An 18,154-nucleotide genomic window follows, 5' to 3' on the forward strand; every position below is an offset into this window, starting at 1 on the left:
AGGTAGCATGTCGGAAATAGCAACAGTGCTATTGTGGCGATCTCAGAGTACTGTATTCAGCCTTAACTTGAATCCACAACACCGGCAGAGTTGTTGTCTCGAACGTACTTTTAAGGCCGCCGTCATTTGCGATCTCCAGCAGTTTATTTTACTTATCTAGCAAGCTCCGGCGTTTTGTTGTTAGCGTAATCAGTCACGTGACGGAGAAGCGTGGTTTGACGTGCGTCAAGAGTGACACAGACGGATATAACGGAGAATCGGGTAATTTTTCAAAATAAAATATTTTTCGTATTCCAAAATAAATACGAGGGAATGAAAGTAAATTGTTATTGTGCGGCCCGGTACCAAATGCCCCGCGGACCGGTCGTTTGGGGACCCGTGCTGTACAGGACGCGTCAGACACTTATTCAAATACACATTTATTTTTTTATTTACACAAAAGTTATGAAAATCATCCTGCTACACAACAAACGTAATACTATACACATCAAGTGGATACAGTACTGTATTGTTTGATTTGTTGTTGTTGTTGTTTTTTGTTGTTTATTTTTGTGTACATATTGAAATACTTGTGTAATTATGTACTGACTATACTCTCCCTTGGTCTACCAGTTTACAGGAAAACTAATATTAAGGAGGTTTCATAAACTTCTTTCTTTAAGAGGGCAATGATGATGTTTCAACAGCTTTGTAAATCATTAATAAACATGTATAAACAACTAAACTTTTTTTGGATCCACTGTGACATATGTATTGCCATCACATTAAAAAAAAACACACACACAAAATACAGAGATCAGGGGTCGGCAACGTTAAATACTCAAACAGAGATTTCAACCATCTTTCACAGACAAGAAAAAAAAAAAAAAACATTGGGAGTAGAAAAATCTAAATGTCTAAATTGAGAATAAAACTGCAACCATCATGCGTATGTACAAAATGCTGTCTTTTTCTGTGTTCTGAGCATGCAGACAGCTGTCCATTTGAATTAAAAAGGACTACAGTATTTCACGCATCGTATGAGCTGAGGAATGACCGATTACATTTTAATAATCAAGGATCTGTCTGAGAAGGAAAGGTCCATCCCCAGCAATCATAACAACCACCATTGTGACCTGTTAATGATTTCTCTTTGACAGTGTCAATCAAAAATGTACAACTTTTTCCTTTTGGAAAGAAGTACTTTATTTTAGAATAAAAAGGTAAAGAAATCTCAATTATTATTTTTGGTCTGTATACATTTATTAATAATCATCTAAAATCATCTCTGAAGAAGATGTGTTGCATATTGGAAAAATTAATGCTTCTTTTTTTAAAGAGCCGGGTCACTACCGATTGTGGCGGTGCAGTGGGTCACATAGCTATGACTGCTCTATTAACAGGGAAGTATATCACTCTAATGAGTGTCTTTCTAGTTATATATTGTCAATATAGCATAGTAGTCTAAGTCTTTTGCACAGTATTCTAACTCATTAACTCTTGAATGTATTCTGATTTCCAAACGTTTCCCTTTTGATTCTCCAGAGTTAGTGGTTCTTGATGGTTCGGCCAATCAGGAGGAAGAGGAGGCCAGCCAGCAGAGAGAAAAAGATGCCGATGGGAGCGAAGATGAAAGAGAGGCCATAGTTGAGGGTCAGCTGAAAATCTGAACACATGGTGGAACGCCGGTAATTCACGTAGATGTCCACCACGTCTAACACCTCGATCCACAGCACGTACATCACCACCACACACAGCAGGAAGAAACCTAATAATGATCAGGATTGTGTCACTATACAGTAAAGTACTTGCCCATGTCATATCAGTATCTCACAAACGCAGCCCAAGTAAACGCAGCCCAAGTAAATTCTGTTTCTAAATTAAAGACAACTTTAAACCTGTCAGGACCTATGTGGACAAAAGCCACTTTTTGGAAGGTGTGGAACCCATTATATTTGGTGTGAAAAAAACAGCATCTGATAAAAAGAACATCATGCAAAGATTCAAACAAGTGGTGACAAGGTGATGGTCTGGAGCTGCTTTGCTACTTCAGGACCTGGATGACTTGTTGTGATTGGGCCAGATTGGGTTTTAATCCCCCCCTTATTAAATTCACTCATCTGCATATTAAACTTACTTTGGTTGCCTTTGTGAGATTTTTAAATTGTAATGATTTTTTTAAAACATTAAAGTGCGATACATATGCAAAGAAATCTGAAATGAGGAGACACGTTTCCGCAGCACTGTATAGGGATCAATAATATTCAGTTGAAAGTCTCACCCGATGCCAGAAAGAAGCCACCTCCCGTTTTGTACAAGCAATGGCTGGCGAAGGGAGCTGCGCAAATGATGAAGAAGCCGGCAAGCAGCGCGGCCGCCACGCCAATCAGCATGAAGATGCTCCAGAAGCCTCTGTATACTGAGAAGAAAAACACACTTATTGCAAATGGATCCACGGAATGATCATAAAATCAAATACAGTATACAGACACTTACTGATGGCAGATTCATAGGCCGTGGCGTTGTGTGTGTGTTGGGATACCGGGAATGGGAAGAGGTAGGCGTGCATACACACTTTGAGGTGAGGCTGATTTGCTGCGGAGGAAAAGCCAAATAGAAATGAAATGAATGAATATATTCTCGCCATCAGTTTTCTATAGCATTTATTCTCGTTAGGGTTGTGGCTAAGGGCTGGGTACACCCTTGAATGATCACCAGCCAATCGGAGCGCACAGGCATACAAAGAAGCAATCACAGGTAGTGGTATTCTCAGGTGGAGATTAGAATACTGCGATTTATCATCATGCCCGTTATTGTATTGTTTGATTGATACTATGAATCAGTAAAAGAATACATGTAGATTTTTTTTTCCATAGGCACAATGTTAAACAACAATAACAATGCCTACATTGACCGTACTGCCAATCAATGAGTCCCCAAAATCTGACTTACTGAACCAAAGTGTCCATTGCAGGTCATCTTCTTGCACGTTGCCTACAAAAGAACACCTCCAGAAGAAGCCCTCGTGGTACGAAATGGCTCCATCGGTGTAGTTTTGTACCGACATATCGCCAAGCTGGAGGGGGAAAAAAAGAATCTAGGAATTATGAGATGTTCTGTGTCATCACACACAGGGGCCTGTGGGCTACGGTAAGGGGGTGTACTGAAGTAGGTCTGAATGTTTTTCACTTTTGAATGAATCTGTCAGAGATAAGACAATGTGCTTGAATTCTATTGATATTTTGACCTCAGCCAACTATAGGAACTATAAAATACATATTCAATTCAAGATCTCAAACGTGAGCATTATTTTGTAAAGGCTAAGTTTGTGATACGGCAAGAGTGCAAGAGTTCCTAATGATTTGCCCATTGAGTGAAAGATGCACCCAGTAACTAATAACAGCTGTGGCTAAGGGTGTATTTACATTATATCCCCCCTCTTTATATATCACAGAGCTATCGTCAAAACCAAAAGCAAGATGCTTCCGTTGCTCTAAAGCGAGATGTGTTCTCATTGGTGATATTTAATCCGACATGATTCCACCGCTGGTATTTGTTTTTTTTTATCGTGCTGAAAGCTTTGCATAGCTACACACACACACACACACACACACACACACACACACACACACACACACACACGCACACACACACACACACACACACACACACACACACACTCAACTGTGAATGTGCTTACATGAACAAGTCCCATGGCGAGGCCTCTCTGCCATGCATTTCATCTCCTTATTGGAGCTTCCAGACTGGGAGAAACCACTTGGAATGTGACTACCAAGCATACACAGTCGAGCCTCCAGAGTTGGACATAACTTGTTGAGTGACGCCGATGACTTTCAACCAAATACCGCCCCCCCACCCCTTTGGATACAATGGCAATGATTTGTTCCAATCCTATAACAAGTAAACCGTTTTTGCCGCATTTTGTGATTCAATTTAAAGGCCATCGCTTCTTCTGGTATGTGTGACTTAGCCACCAGGGGCAGTATAAAACCAGCACACTGATACACATGGCGATCCTCATGCCACCCTCAGTAAGCCAGTAATAATAATATTCTTTGAAGAAGATAAAGAATATGGATCCATGAGTATTGTTATATTACTTGTCAGTATATGTTGCTCCACCGTTTGTGTTCAAATAATCGTCGCTTCGTCACTCCCATTGACAAGTATCTGTTTATGACTGTATCTGTCTATATTTCATTTTTTTCAACGGTGATGGGTGGGGTGAGCGTCTGATGCTACTCCACTGCAAATTTCAAACTTGGAAAGAACTTAACTGATGCACAACCACCAATTGGTGAGATTGATATGTGATCAGCATAGTTTGTGAGTCCACTGGGGGAATTTTTTTTTGCTACTGCTGATTATAAAAGACCAAAAAAGGCAGAATATTTTTTTTTTTCCTGGTCTTGAAAATGGCTAAATGCTCTCCAATGGTTGGCAGTGACTACGTTTTAAAGTGTCACAACACTGCCACACCTGCGCTACTCCTTAGCTTGTCAATGCTGTTCCCCATCGTGTGTTAGCATTAAGCTAGCAGACTTTTAGGCAAAATTGCGTGGCTGTTTTAAGCAAACAACATGGTCATTCTTATTCTGGACCAATTAATCACATTTGAACAACTCGTTTTGCCTCATCTACACATGAGGGGTCTCTGGAGTACAAGTTTACCCACCATTGCTGTAGATGCTCCCTAAACTGAGCTCTCGTGAGGTTCCCTGAGGTCATGCATGCATGATAAAGGTTTGAGCGCCACGTTTTATTTGACATTTGACTTACAAATCATTTGCCTTGTAGTCATTCAACTTCTGTTCCTTTATCACCTACCTCCTCAGCGGTGTGGCCGTCATCAGAAGGTGGAGGGCAGCTCTCCGAGGCCAGCAGCCAGTAATCGGTTCCGAATGAGAGCAGGATGAAGACCACCGCCATGGCCCCAAACAGACCCGCAAAAAACAACGCCACGTTGAGCTTCATGGCCACGCGGGCGGGAAAATAATGCTTGAGTGGTTCTGGAAGCACGCTCGGTTAACTACAGCAAGTGGACGCAAGTGACAATGTTGAGACGACGTTGGGGCACATCCACACCAGTGTGTCAAACTGTTCTATGTATGACCGTTGACTGTTTTGTGCATATGACTCCTCTCTGGACACCCCCTGCCCACCCGTCACACAGCCTCTGTGCTATTTTGAGGTCTGAGTGAAGGCGGCTGCTGCCCCAATACTCTTAACTGCTGCCGGAGTGTGTATGGAATGGGACCAGGAGCAACTGGACACCCAGAATGTCGCGGGAATGTCAGGGTGAGACTGTCAGGACACAACATTCTTCCCCAACAGCAAAGCGCACGTGATATATAAAATTGTTGTCGCTGGTGGGCCGTCAGTGGCCTCAAGACTAGAAGAAGCACTGAGCTACATTTAAAATAGAAATTCTAATATTTGTTTCACAAGGTTATACTAATACCTAACAATCTAATCCCGCCATTTAACGTAGCGTTTCACGAGGATCCACTGCTTCAAGTAGTATTATGTTGATGACCAATCAAGTTTCAGCGCTTTTGTGTTCCCATGGCATTTTTCTGTCCTCTTTTGGCTGGTCAGAGCAAAACTTGTTCCCGTCAACTTTGACTGAGCTTTGCACTATTTGCAGAATCTTTTTTCTTGATGAGCATTTTGCACCCTCTATCCTTTTTGACTCAAATTAAACTCTTGGCACTAATTCAAAGCTACTGGACTTTATTTTTTTTATTTTTGGGAAGCGGGTGGGCGTCAATTTCCTGGAGGGAATTCTCCAGGATTAAAAAAAAAAAAAAAGTACATACATTTTAAAATATCAACTAAAATGCTGGACGGGCTTAACTGGGGCTTGAACAGATTTCTGACTGGGCTATAGCGCCTCCTAGCCGCAGTGTAGCACCATCCCTGATTTCCTGCTCGAGATGGTCATCATCGCACCTTTCATCTTTGCTTCACTGGTACCAAGCCCCAAACAATTGTGAGTGAGTCCTCACAAGATTTACGAAAGCATCGCATCACATGATGATGATTTGCTGTCCAAGTAATGTACAGCTTCCATGGCAGATTTTTCCAGGAAAATGTGGTATGAACTTCCAACTGTTTTGACTTTTTGGAGCATTCCAGTGTATATCATAGCATAATATAACATATTACGTCAGATGTCAATACCTGTTCAGGGTGAAAGGCATGTGACAACATGAACCAATTGGCCTACTGGCTCACTAGCATCTAAGGGGAATATTTAGCAGTGAACCTCCATGGAGAAGCTTGGGTAATTTACACACTGATGTGACCTAACCACACCCAAACACTTGCTGTTGCAGTTATGCATGACTAAAAGATAAAACGCTGATCATTTAACACATTTAATACTTTTTAAAATACCTTTTGCACACTGTATGAAAATGACAGCATTTTTGCACATTGCTGTAGTTGTTTTATTGGTTGCTTAGTTTGTCCAGCAGGTGGTGCTATATTCATAAAACAGTACAGTCCAGATCAAATTAACTTTTCAAGCTCACGGACGGAAATAATTGATGAAGACTTAAAAAAAAAAAAAAGTCCTTTTCGCTCTGACAGCAGAACCAAAAGCTTGATTCTGATGCCGTCTTTTTTCACCATTCCAATTTGGCAGGGTTTTTGCACATTCTTTTCGACTAAGTTCCAAATTTAGGAAGACATTTACTTTCACTTTTCAGATACGTTCATAATGTAAGATTACAGTATAAATATATATTGCGTGAGTCCCAATGCGTGAAGAGTTGTATTTTATTCAGGATTACATTCACATCTTTCCATCTTGCCACCAAGGGTCCAAATTTCTTACCGCGTATTGTGTCAATCATTCTCTTATTTGAACAGTATTTCATTTGTTTAGTATGAAGCGTTTCACCATGAGTGCTCATTCTCTGCACTTGTCTACAGGAAGCTTGGGAGAAGGTCCGGAGAATAGAAGAAGATATCACACTCAGCAGGTCCAAATTTTCTCAAGTGTGTATGAGTGCGTTCTTGCGTGGCTGCCCAAATGGTTTCGAGTGAATGTTTGCTCAGAATCCCATCAGGCAAAAGGTCTCTCCCCGGCGTGTATTCTGGTGTGTATTGTCAAATTTTTCTTATTAAAGAAACTGTTTCCACAAACTGTGCACGTATAAAGTTTCTCAACAAATATGTGTCCTTGTGTGTTGTTTTAAATCTTCCTTTTGAGAGAACCTTTGACAACAATCCGAACAGCCAAAAGATCTCCCTCTAGTGTATGTTCTTGTGTGACGTTTTAATCTTCCCTTCTCAGGAAATCTTTTAGCACAAACCGAACAGGCAAACGGTTTCTCTCCCATGTGCGTTCTTGTGCGTGTTGTTAAGCTTCGCTTGTGAGAGAAAGTTTTGCCGCAAAAGGAGCATGCAAAAGGTTTCTCTCCGGTGTGTATTCTGGTGTGACTGCTTAAACTTCCCTTCTGAGAAAATCGTTGACCGCAGACTGTGCATGCAAAAGGTTTCTCTCCGGTGTGTGTTCTTGTGTGTAGCTTCAAGATCCTCGCCTTTGAAAATCTTTTACCGCAAACTGCACACGCACAAGGTTTCTCTCCAGTGTGCTTTTGCATGTGTCGTTTCAAACTTCCCTCATAAGCATATGTTTTCCCACACTCAGAACATTCCCAGCGTTTGTTGTCAGTGTGACGTGTCACATGACCTTCAAACTCTTCATCATCATCATCATCATCATCATCATCGTTGTCATCATCTTGATTGTGGGGAGAGTGTGACATTGCGTCGTCATTATCCGACAGTGGCGCCAAGAGTCCGTCTGGTGGTGATTGTCCGTCAGCTCCTGTTGTCATGTGGTGACTTGACTTCCTGGTGCTGGGAGGCTCCGCCTCTCCTCTGGCCTCAGTGGGACCTTCATCTTCATCTTCAGTTTTGAGAGCGATACCAGGGCAAGGGAACTTCGTGACGTCCTCCTTCCTGGTTCTGGGAGGCTCCGCCTCTCCTCTGGCCTCACTGGGACCTTCATCTTCAGTTTTGAGAGCGATACCAGGGCAAGGGAACTTCATGACGTCCTCCTTCCTGGTGCTGGGAGGCTCCGCCTCTCCTCTGGCCTCACTGGGACCTTCATCTTCAGTTTTGAGAGCGATACCAGGGCATGGGAACTTCGTGACATCCTCTTCTTGTTCTTCCTCCTTTATGTAAGAAGGCCCTTGTTTCTCCTCCTCTTCTTCTTCTTTCACGTGAGGGGACTCCTGCTCCTCCTTTTCTCCTCCAATGGGAAAGGGCGGCGTCTCCTGGTGGCTCGGATCAGGGTGCTGTTCACCAACGTCTACAGGACACACAAAGACAAATACATGCTATGTTGTGACTTTGATGTGGTGGATTTTAATTATATTGATGTAGGGCTGCATGATGTTGGAAAAATAATATTTCAATTTTTACAGAACTTTCGCATGCAATAGTTTTAATTGAATTATATAAGTGGTGGGTGTATTTTTTAAGCCTCATATTAAAAAATAAATCTGCCTTGCTTTCTTTCTTTCCTTAAAAAAACAACAGATTAAAATCGTAATCCTAACAATAGAAAGTACAACAGTTAGTACACACGTGAGAGGAAGAAATGGAGCAAACCTGCTGTACGAAGCACAACTCTCGGCTGCTGCGTCTCGCAAACGGCGTCGGGTCGTTCGCAACGTTGTGGCTCCTTGTCGTCTTTTGCCCAACAAAGTTCCTCGTTGTACCCCGCTGTCCGCCTTGCGCACAATTTTACACGATTTTCACTGCTGAGTGATCACAAAGCGTCTCTTTGTTACGGCTAGTGAGCCAAGCTATTCTAAGATAAACTGAGCTAAGCTAGGCCGAGAAGCGTCAACATACACCGAGACGACTTCACCCAAAGACGAACCACATTTCCCCAATATGGTCAAGTAGTGATGGTCGTCCTGCGTCCAGACTTTCATTTTACTTGTCAATGAAGGCTCAATAAACTGTCTGCAGCTGTCATGATATCCATTTCTTCATGATCAGGCTCCCTGCTCACTTCTGCATCCTGTCGCCTTATTTATGCGTTGCTATCTGCAAGAGTTTATAAACTCATACATCTGTACACGTTTTTCAATTTGGTGTACATACATCAGTCTACACTGTATTTTTCTTGTAATAAATTCATATTTAAGACAAACTATAACTCTGCTGGGTTTCACAGTTTTACCTTGCAAGTTTTGAGTGTCTACTTCGTGAAACAGTTGCTCTATCTGGAAATACAGATGGAACGAAATCTGGAGTACCATATTGCTGGGATGCTTTTCCTGTAAAATTTAAAAATTAAATTTAAGGATTTTAATGATAAATATGCAGTGATTTTTAAACACACACACACACACACACACACACACACACACACACTCGCGCGCGCGCAAACACAAACCTGTGTGTGTTGTAAAGCATGTTTTTATCATTTGGCGTTAGTATGGCTGCATGTGTTTGTGTTTAACGTGCATGAAGCATTGAAGAGTTACTTCACACACAAATTGTAAACACGTGTGACTGTAAAGACTACATATCAACTGCTTCACTCATTTGTTACTTTCACCAATTGAACATTATTCTCGTCTTTCACAACATAGAATATAATTTGACATGCTATATCTAATTCCCAAGTACTTACCAGAGATGAAGTGAGCACTGCAAAGACGAGCATTCTTAATTGCCGCGTCAGTCCAATTCTCACGTCGTATAGCTTCTAGCCACAACTTCCGCCGGTTTTTCTCGAAGGGGTGTTTACCAGCAGGAATTGCATAAAAGACGAGCTCTCTGTGTGTGTTCTTTCTGTTCCGACAACCCACGACACAGCATGAGGACGGCATGTTTTGTTCTGTAAAGCGTGTTTCCTGCCTTGGAGTTGCGCGCGCAGCCAGATTTAATGTATGCATACGTCACATGAAACTGGTCTAAACACATCAAATCTGATGAGGGAAAACAAGAAAGTAACAAATACATTTTGTGAATGAAATAATTACGAATGTTTTGAGTTTTTGTTTTCAGCACTGTAAGATAGGTGTTTTCGATAAAAGTCTAATTGGCTTTGTGAACGAAATATCGATACATGTTTTTAAAACTTGCATCTTTTACCAGAAGAGCTCGGGGACACGTATGCCTTGATTTCCAACATTAAAACAAAAATTGATTTTAAAACTATTTGTTTACGAAGAGAAACACTTCCGCCTTTAGCCGTGACGTCAATAGTTGACACCAACCATTCATGTTACCGCGGGGTAGTCAGGCCGGTCTACTCGGATTTTTTCTGTACAAAACACGAACAATGACTCTCCCGGCATGTCGGTGAAAAATTACTCTACTTCACTTATTATTACTTGCCTTTGTTCGCGCTATATTTGATTTTCAAGACGATGCAAACCGGATAATTTGTTGGTTACCCCCTTTGAGGGACAACCGCCGAACCTTAGACTTGCAAGTTGGCTCCCAAGTGGGACGTGCGCTTACGCGTTGCCGGCAGGCGTGTGGTCACAGACGGAAGATGAACAACCACAAATGTAGTACTTTGTATCAGAAACTCCGAGGACGGACGAGGATTCTTCACTGTATATATGTGGTTGGCTTCATGGTGAGTAAAGTGACACACTTGAATGTTTTTTGGTCTTTGCACACACACTCTTATCTCAGTGTGGAAAACAATGCTCACGCATAAATGGACATATTTTAATTGAAATGCTCATGTGAGTTGTAGATGCTTATACGTATAGTACAGTATTTGCCTTTGGTGAGTTTGGCCAACCTAAAGTGGCCATGCAGGTGATGTTGCACATTACAGGTTGCCTTGGCAACACAAAGAGTGCACTCTGAGGGTCTCCTGTTCAAAAGCATCCCTGTCACTAAAATGTGTTGCAGTTTGAGGCAAATCTCCTCTCGTCTTGGACAAACCAACATAATGGCAAAATGTGATTATACCCATTCTTTTCCGTCAGGATGAGGACTAACTTTGTACGGTGACAACCTTGCAAACCCTGCATTCATCTAATTAAAGATGGCGAGAATAAGTCAATCCACTGGGGTCAGTAATGGTGGAAAATAAAGTGAAGCGGTCCCGTCAGAAGACCTAATGACTTGCCATGAGGCTTCAATCAAGAGTTTGACAACAGCTAAGGATCTGCTCTAATCTCAGCAATGCACGACAAATGAAAACAAGGCTGAGCTTCCTTTTCCAGAGCGTTAGCTTCTGATTTTTTGACGTTTCGGGTGGCTAGTTAACCTCCAATTTGTCCATATTTAGAACCACGTCTTCGCCTAATGGAAATAGAAGGTCACATTCTAACATTCTTAAATGTCAGGTGTGTGTGGGGGGGTGGGGGGGGGTACCTTTAAAGATGTATGACATTGCTACAGGTGGAGATACAGCTTGGAGTAGTTGCTAGCCAATCACAGGTCACATTTAGATGAGGGCGCAACCCATTAATCATACAGCTGATTTCATTGGCAGATATTAGCTCTTTTAAAATCCGCAAAAATCGTCCGTTTTTTTTTTTAACACATGAAAACATTGCAACATAAACAACAATAATGACATTCACTCATAACCTCCCACCCAAAGAAAAGAGCTGATTTTTGTAGATTTTTCTCTCTGTTAAGTTTAACAAATTCTAAATGGTGAAGTACAGTATTGTAAAACTGCTAAGTGGTCTGTAATTCATATATTTATTGTTGTAAACGTTCAGGGACCAAAAAGGAAAACATTTTATTTACCTAGAAGTGAACCACTGCATATTAAAACCTTGTTTAGTTGACACTTACTCTGATGACAAATCCAAAGTTTTATTTGGGTTTTTTTTTTTTTTGTATTTTTTTCATAGGACTTGTTTGGCGTGAGCATGATCATCCCACTGTTGAGCCATCACGTCAAAGCGCTCGGAGCAAGTCCTACTGTTGCTGGTATTGTTGGTAAGAAGTAGCCATTACTCACTCAACAGTCATGAACAGTACATTGTATCACTTGGATTGTTTTTTTTAATGCAGTTCAGTCCATATGTACAGTGGATATAATAAAAAAAAAAAAATTCTGCACGTCCTTGTCCCTTTTTTTTTGTGGTGACTTCATCAATGGGGGGATTATGAACAGTTCTAATTAGTTGTCAGTGTTAGTACAAAACTTTCAGACTTGTGTTAGAAAGCAAACACTGTCAAGAAAAGTCCACTTGAACATCTGAATTTTGATTCTCTCCTCTTTAATGTGTCACTGTCCAACTACTTCTTGACCTAATTTCTCTTTTTCTTGTGTATTTTATTTTACTCCCCTGAATGTAATTTTCTTTTGTTTTCAGGGTCCACATATGGCGTCTTACAGTTGTTCTCAAGCACAATCGTGGTGAGGATCAACTTGTATTGTTTTCCCCTTTCTCGATTTGTCTGCTTATGAGGCATGGTGACAGTTTATGTCCAAAATGGTTGCACGTGCTGTTGTCTCTGGTAACAATATACAGTGGTCAAAAATGACGATGCTCGCACTCATAAGCACGCTTCCAGGCAAGCAGTACATGGACCATTGTCATGCACAACATAAACATTTTCTCAGCTTGAGGAAAAAAAAAAAAATACTCATAAAAACCTGGGGGGGGGGGGGTTTGAAGCCACCGAGTTAAGTGTTCCATCTGATGCGAGATTCTCAGGCCTCTGCTCAGCTCCTGACTTGGGTGTAATTGTGGCGGGTCATGCGGCCAATTAGCCATATAAGGAGACGTTTGTTGCTCCCTGCGGCGGAATCTTGAGCTTACAAGAGCCTGCATGTGGAACACGCCAACCTCACTGTGTTCTTATTGCATTATTTGTGTGTGTGTGTGTGTGTGTGTGTGTGTGTGTGTGTGTGTGTGTGTGTGTGTGTGTGTGTGTGTTTGAGATAGAATGGAAATTGAAGACAACTGTCTGTGCTGTTGCCTTAACAAGAAATACAAAGTCTCCACTATTTCTGTCTCAATTCCCCCTCGTGCACGAGACACTACATTAGGAACACCTCTCTATGAGATGCCGTAAAAGGTCCCAATTGGTCTCTGGAAGTGTCATCAACTTAGGGCTGAATTCAAATCGACATTGCAATTCAGTCGGACAAACATTCCGAATCGTAAAGGTTGCAATTTTGAAAAACAAAAAGATTTATTTGATCACCATGTATGTTTATTTTATTTACTGCATATGTATGCAGTCTCTATTATTTACATATAGTGTGTCTATTTGTGTGTGAGCATGATTGTGTGTTTCATGCTCCGTCTGTGCGATCGGCGGTTTTCAGGGCAGCTGGAGCGACGTGGTGGGCCGCCGCCAGTCGCTGCTGACTTGCTTGCTGCTGAGCGCTTTCGGCTACGCCCTGCTGGGAATGTCCACCAGCATCTCTTTGTTCGTGCTCTCGCGGATCCCCGTGGGTAAGTGGCAAAGCACTTGAGACGTTACCCGTCAGTTACACATTTACATTTGACCCGTGTGGATAACTTGACGAGAAAGTGCTCACAACCAATCCCCAACCTTCTACTCTCCAAAGCCAGTTTCCCTTCGTAGTTCCTGAGAAAGTAGAAGTAGCACAAGGCAAATGGAAAATATTTATTTCACTGGTCGGGATTACATGAGTAGCCATTGTGAGTTCCTCGGAATGTTGGAGGAGGCAAATGTAAACACTTGCTGTAGCAATAAAGTGTTGATAGTTGTATGTATCCTACATTCTTCAATCATTGTCGATAATTGCCGTAATCCATGTCAGTCATTGCCATAATCCGTGTCTTCACACCGATGCACATCATTCATTTTTAAGGACGCGATACGGTAAAAGAGTATTTTAGCAAATGGGATTTCAGAAATGCGCATCAAACTGGTCGCCAATGTTCCCTCTAATTGTTTTTGTTGTCTGGGCAAACACACAAACACCCTGAGCGGCCCCATGGACCACTGTGAGCAACATGCGACATGCAAATTGTGGTCAGGCAGTATCATGTGCATCATATACATTCAAGTTACATGTTTTCATTAAAACAATAAAATGATGGCAATAGTTTCTATAAAAGGACTTCTTTATTAAGTGTGTTTGTCCACTTTCAGTGAAAAACTCAAAAGTTATGTAACCAAAAGTGTAGCATATTAACATAGCTGTTTTAACAATGTTTTGGATAAATTATGGCAAAACTTGGACTGCCATGAACTGCAACGTGACAGCGTCCTTACTGAGGCACCATCAGAGGTTAGCATAACCATTCTCTGTATGTCCACTTCAAGCTTGGAGTAAAACTGAGTTATTGCCTGCACGATATCCTGAGCAGCGCATGTTGTCAGCTGGACTATTCCACCAAACACAGTTTTATGATTGAAACTATTTTTCTCTCTGTATTTAATGTACAAGACGAGTATTTTGTGCACCGTTATGTCTGTGCTCTTATTTACAATAAGGGTGTGCCAAGGTGCATCTTTAACACTGCACATCGTCTCTTTCGGTACTACAGTATTGCATTGATTGAATCCACAAATTCAAAAGCATAGTTTTTACTTCGCCAACTGTCTGGTATACTCACATACTTTGCCATGGAGTCGTGAATTTGTTGGACCGACAGCATTGATGCATTCATTTTGATGGCTTGTACAACATTGTCGATGAGGATTTTTGACTTGCTCCGGGTTGGATTTGTTTACGATTGACAGCTCGTTACTCCTCTCTCGGTCTTTGGCGCTCTCTGCCAATAACGTACCTTTCCCCATTCCCATCTTGCATCGTTGTACAACTTTTACTGCATTCAAATAACTTTTGTGCTGAATGTGACGCTTGAGGTAGTCCAGTTTCCATTCGCTCCACACTTTTTTCGCTTACTACTTTAGCTTCGCAACACGTTTTGCAGAGTAGACCTTTCTACAGTGAACAACGTCATGACGTATGTGCGTGAGCGAATCGCGTCAAATAACAACCCGGAACAGCCAATCACATGTTGCATAATATAGAATCATTTATGCATTTATTTTATTTTCAATACTGGTTGGATTTTTACCTTGTGCGCAGCTCAGATAGTTTGTGGAGTAGTAATAGTAGTTGGAGAGAACTTTAATAAAAAAAACTAAAAAAAAATTTGGCCATTGTTAACTTGCCGCGATTATTATTGTTACCAAAAAATGTATTGTCCATCTCGAGTTTTATTAGCAATATTCATTTACATTTCTTTCTTTTTTTTTAGATACCGCACAGCATTGAAATACTTTTTTTATGAATAATGAATTGAATTCAAAGTGTTTTCTTTGTCAGCAGCACTACGGTACTTGTAAAGTAGGCAGGGAGTTGTGGTCACAATTACTCAGACAAAGCTGGGGGGGGGGAGAAAAAAACAACAACACATGAATTTAAATGTGTGTTTGTTAATGTTGCCGGCCTGTGGCCTGTCGCCTGTCTCCCGTCTCAGGACTGTTCAAGCACTCCCTGTCCATCTGCAGAGCCCTGCTGTCCGACTTGGTGTCCGAGGCAGAGCGCCCCCTGGTGATGGGTCATTTCAACGCCGCTTCCAGCGTGGGCTTCATTCTGGGTCCCGTGGTCGGTGGCTACTTGACGGAGCACGAGGGCGGCTTCTACACCTCCGCCTTCGCCTGTGCCACCATCTTTCTCATCAATGCGGGTGCGTGACTGTATGAAGATTTCGAGCGCATTCATAGAAATCGTTCATGCTTCCTATTTCCGGTGCTCATATCTTTCAAAAATAAGATTTCCTCAATTTTGGATCGTTTCAAACCTCATATGGCAAATTTATTTTAATGTAAAGGGCCCAAAGTATTTATTTATTTCAAATGTACGCCATCCTTCTGTCCTCATTTCAATGAGACCATTGGATGACTTTCCTTTTCCATGCGACAAAGGTTAAAAGAAATTCGCGCAGGCAAGTCCAAGTCGTCATGAAGCCCTCACAAATGCCACCTTTGGACAGCAGGCCTTTCAAAATTCCTGCCGGGATTTTCGAGCGACATGTACTGACCTAATCTCACATGAGCACTTTCTCCACCAACAAGCCAAAGAACTTTGAGTTCTGGATAAATGGAGTGCTTGATTGGCGTGTGTCTCATTGCAGGTTTGGTATGGCTGCTTCCATGGGGCGACATTCTCCTTCACTGTAACGGCGCTAATAACTCCAGCAAATCAGTCAGCAATGGTTGCTCCACTGAGAGCCACGCCCCGGCGTGGGCCGACCCAGACCGGGAAGTCCCGAGGAAGCGGGCGTTCCCGCCGCAGCCCGCCTGGCGACAGCTGTCCTCGGTGGGCTCCAGGATCCGCATGGTGGCCTCGTCCGACATGTGGGACCTGTTTCTGGTGCGCCTGTTGATGGCCGTGGCCATCATGCTCTACTACAGCAACTTCTCGCTGGCCATGGAGGAGCGTTTCTCGCTCAAGCCCAAGATAACGGGCTACCTCATCAGCTACAGCAGCACTCTGGGGGCGCTGGCCGGCTTCCTGGTGGGACCCGTCACCCAGTTGTACGGCAACAACATGGCCGCCCTCCTGCTGCACTCCACCCTCCTGACGTGCCTGCTCATCTCACTGTATGCCACCGCGCAGGGCGTGTGGCAGGTGCTGCTCACCTCAACCTTCTTCGCCATCTCCACCACGGTCGGGCGCACGAGCATCACCGACCTGGAGCTGCGGAGAGGAGCGGTGCGGGCCAGCGGGACTCTGATCGGCGCCGGACAGTCGGTGACAGCCATGGGACGCGTGCTGGCCCCTCTGCTCTCGGGTGTCACGCAGGAGTTCAGTCCCTGCGGCCCCCCCAGTCTGGGGGTGCTGCTGGCTCTGGCGGCGGTCGGCGTGCTGCTCGTTAGGATCCCCAAATGGAACCAGACAGGGCAGGAAAAAATGGCAACTAAAATAGCGTAAAAAAAAAAAAAAAAAGAGACTGGACTTTTCTCCAAAGCACTGAACTACTATTCGTTTTTTTCTCAGAGTGTACAGATTTGATTAAAGGGGGGGTTATATATTTAAAACTATTTTTATGACTTGACTTTGGTACTTCTTCAGCTGTATTATAAGAACCACTCTGTGCGGAATCTCTGCTGTATGACACAAAACAACCACGGAATCTGTGTTCGGAATTGTTCACTCCTTCACTCCTCCCTTATCTCACACTCTCTAGTGACGCCTTGACTTACAAGTTTAATGTGTTCATTACCACACTGATGACTCAAAACAGTCATTTCTCAAATTGTCTTTTAAACGAATGGAAATGCTTTTTCTTTCTATTCAATAGAAATTGCCAACACAGCCTATGAGGTAAAAGGGTCCCACTGAGGCAGAAGAGGCACAATGAATAAATGGGATTTTGGAGGGGTGGGTTGGGTTTAAAAGACTCTTTTGAAATCACTGCACTGGTCATGTGGCAGTGCTGGCACAGGTTCAATATGCCAGCGCCCCAAATACCCCACTAAACCCAGATTAAAAAAAAAATGAATGGGATGTCCGCAATGTAATGTCATCAAATGAGTATTTTGCAAGACTTCTTGACATGTCACTTTTATCAATTATAGTTTGGATTTGCACTACTATTAAATGTGGAAACTTTTTTTTTATATCCAAAGCTGTCACAGTCATCCATTTTTTCACCCAAAATAGATCATTCATTCAAATACTCCTCAGCGCTCTGATATACACAAGCAGCAGCAGCTCAAATGGAGAAAAAAAAAAGTCAAATCCACACAAAACAATGAATTAAAAACAATATTTACTGGTATATGTAATTAAAAATTAACACACACAATACTCACCTTAAAAAATGTTAAATACATTACAAAAATACGAGAGACAGATTAAATTCCGAAACTTTTCAAGGTGGATCACAATGTTAATTGTTCTCTCAGTTTAAGTTGCATAGTTGTTGTTTATATAAAAAAAAAAAAAAAAAAAAAAAAAAACAAAGTCAAATCCACACAAAACAATGAATTAAAAACAATATTTACTGGTATATGTAATTAAAAATTAACACACACAATACTCACCTTAAAAAATGTTAAATACATTACAAAAATACGAGAGACAGATTAAATTCCGAAACTTTTCAAGGTGGATCACAATGTTAATTGTTCTCTCAGTTTAAGTTGCATAGTTGTTGTTTATATAAAACAAAAAAAAAAACAAAAAAAAACAAAC

At 42.0% G+C, this 18,154-nt stretch overlaps 3 protein-coding genes and 1 long non-coding RNA gene across 13 annotated transcripts in view; 2 read left to right on the forward strand and 2 right to left on the reverse strand.

The window, feature by feature from the left end:
- The first annotated feature begins 391 nt into the window (after positions 1-391).
- Positions 392-881, forward strand: LOC109530633 (uncharacterized). Its single transcript, XR_002171035.1, has 2 exons — positions 392-573; positions 620-881. It is a non-coding gene; the product is annotated as an uncharacterized LOC109530633 (long non-coding RNA).
- Positions 882-1,160: 279 nt separating this feature from the next.
- tmem182a (transmembrane protein 182a) lies at positions 1,161-10,190 on the reverse strand. 9 transcript variants are annotated; one of them, XM_019894498.1, is made up of 6 exons: positions 9,665-10,190; positions 9,209-9,305; positions 8,629-8,780; positions 8,018-8,326; positions 7,251-7,915; positions 6,766-7,216 (listed from the first exon to the last, which is right to left on the reverse strand). In XM_019894498.1, the coding sequence occupies exons 1-6, from the start codon at positions 9,927-9,929 to the stop codon at positions 7,202-7,204; spliced, it is 1,503 nt and encodes a 500-aa protein (XP_019750057.1). In that variant the 5' UTR covers positions 9,930-10,190; the 3' UTR covers positions 6,766-7,201. The 9 variants fall into 9 exon arrangements, with proteins under 9 accessions (XP_019750061.1, XP_019750063.1, XP_019750060.1 ...); XM_019894499.1 differs by having other exon boundaries at positions 7,251-7,898; positions 8,007-8,326; XM_019894502.1 differs by lacking the exons at positions 6,766-7,216; positions 7,251-7,915; positions 8,018-8,326; positions 8,629-8,780; positions 9,209-9,305 and adding exons at positions 1,161-1,747; positions 2,261-2,398; positions 2,476-2,574; positions 2,932-3,055.
- Positions 10,191-10,351: 161 nt separating this feature from the next.
- Positions 10,352-17,680, forward strand: mfsd9 (major facilitator superfamily domain containing 9). 2 transcript variants are annotated; one of them, XM_019894506.1, is made up of 7 exons: positions 10,353-10,621; positions 11,865-11,952; positions 12,333-12,376; positions 13,295-13,424; positions 15,432-15,641; positions 16,089-16,874; positions 16,924-17,680. In XM_019894506.1, exons 1-7 carry the CDS (start codon positions 10,535-10,537, stop codon positions 16,929-16,931), a joined length of 1,353 nt encoding a protein of 450 aa, XP_019750065.1. In that variant the 5' UTR covers positions 10,353-10,534; the 3' UTR covers positions 16,932-17,680. The 2 variants fall into 2 exon arrangements, with proteins under 2 accessions (XP_019750064.1, XP_019750065.1); XM_019894505.1 differs by having other exon boundaries at positions 10,352-10,621; positions 16,089-17,680.
- slc9a2 (solute carrier family 9 member 2) overlaps positions 17,248-18,154 on the reverse strand; it is an 11,685-nt gene continuing 10,778 nt past the window's right edge. The window contains exon 13 of the mRNA XM_019894423.1: positions 17,248-17,884. The gene's annotated coding sequence lies outside the window, so the exon portion shown is untranslated. The remainder of the gene's footprint in view (positions 17,885-18,154) is intronic.

This window comes from Hippocampus comes, unplaced genomic scaffold (genome assembly GCF_001891065.2).
Source record: "Hippocampus comes isolate QL1 unplaced genomic scaffold, H_comes_QL1_v1.1 scaffold96, whole genome shotgun sequence".
NCBI classification, from domain to species: domain Eukaryota; kingdom Metazoa; phylum Chordata; class Actinopteri; order Syngnathiformes; family Syngnathidae; genus Hippocampus; species Hippocampus comes.

Bases quoted from the DNA above. Each gene is read 5' to 3' on its own strand.
- tmem182a (XM_019894494.1), bottom strand. From the start codon at position 9,929: ATGCATACATTAAATCTGGCTGCGCGCGCAACTCCAAGGCAGGAAACA. The intron at 9,306-9,664 runs GTAAGTACTTGG...TAAATTTTACAG, and splicing joins CAGTGCTCACTTCATCTCTG to GAAAAGCATCCCAGCAATAT. The intron at 8,781-9,208 runs GTAAAACTGTGA...GTGATCACTCAG, and splicing joins AGACACTCAAAACTTGCAAG to CAGTGAAAATCGTGTAAAAT.
- mfsd9 (XM_019894505.1), top strand. From the start codon at position 10,535: ATGAACAACCACAAATGTAGTACTTTGTATCAGAAACTCCGAGGACGG. The intron at 10,622-11,864 runs GTGAGTAAAGTG...TTTTTTTCATAG, and splicing joins TATATGTGGTTGGCTTCATG to GACTTGTTTGGCGTGAGCAT. The intron at 12,377-13,294 runs GTGAGGATCAAC...GGCGGTTTTCAG, and splicing joins TGTTCTCAAGCACAATCGTG to GGCAGCTGGAGCGACGTGGT.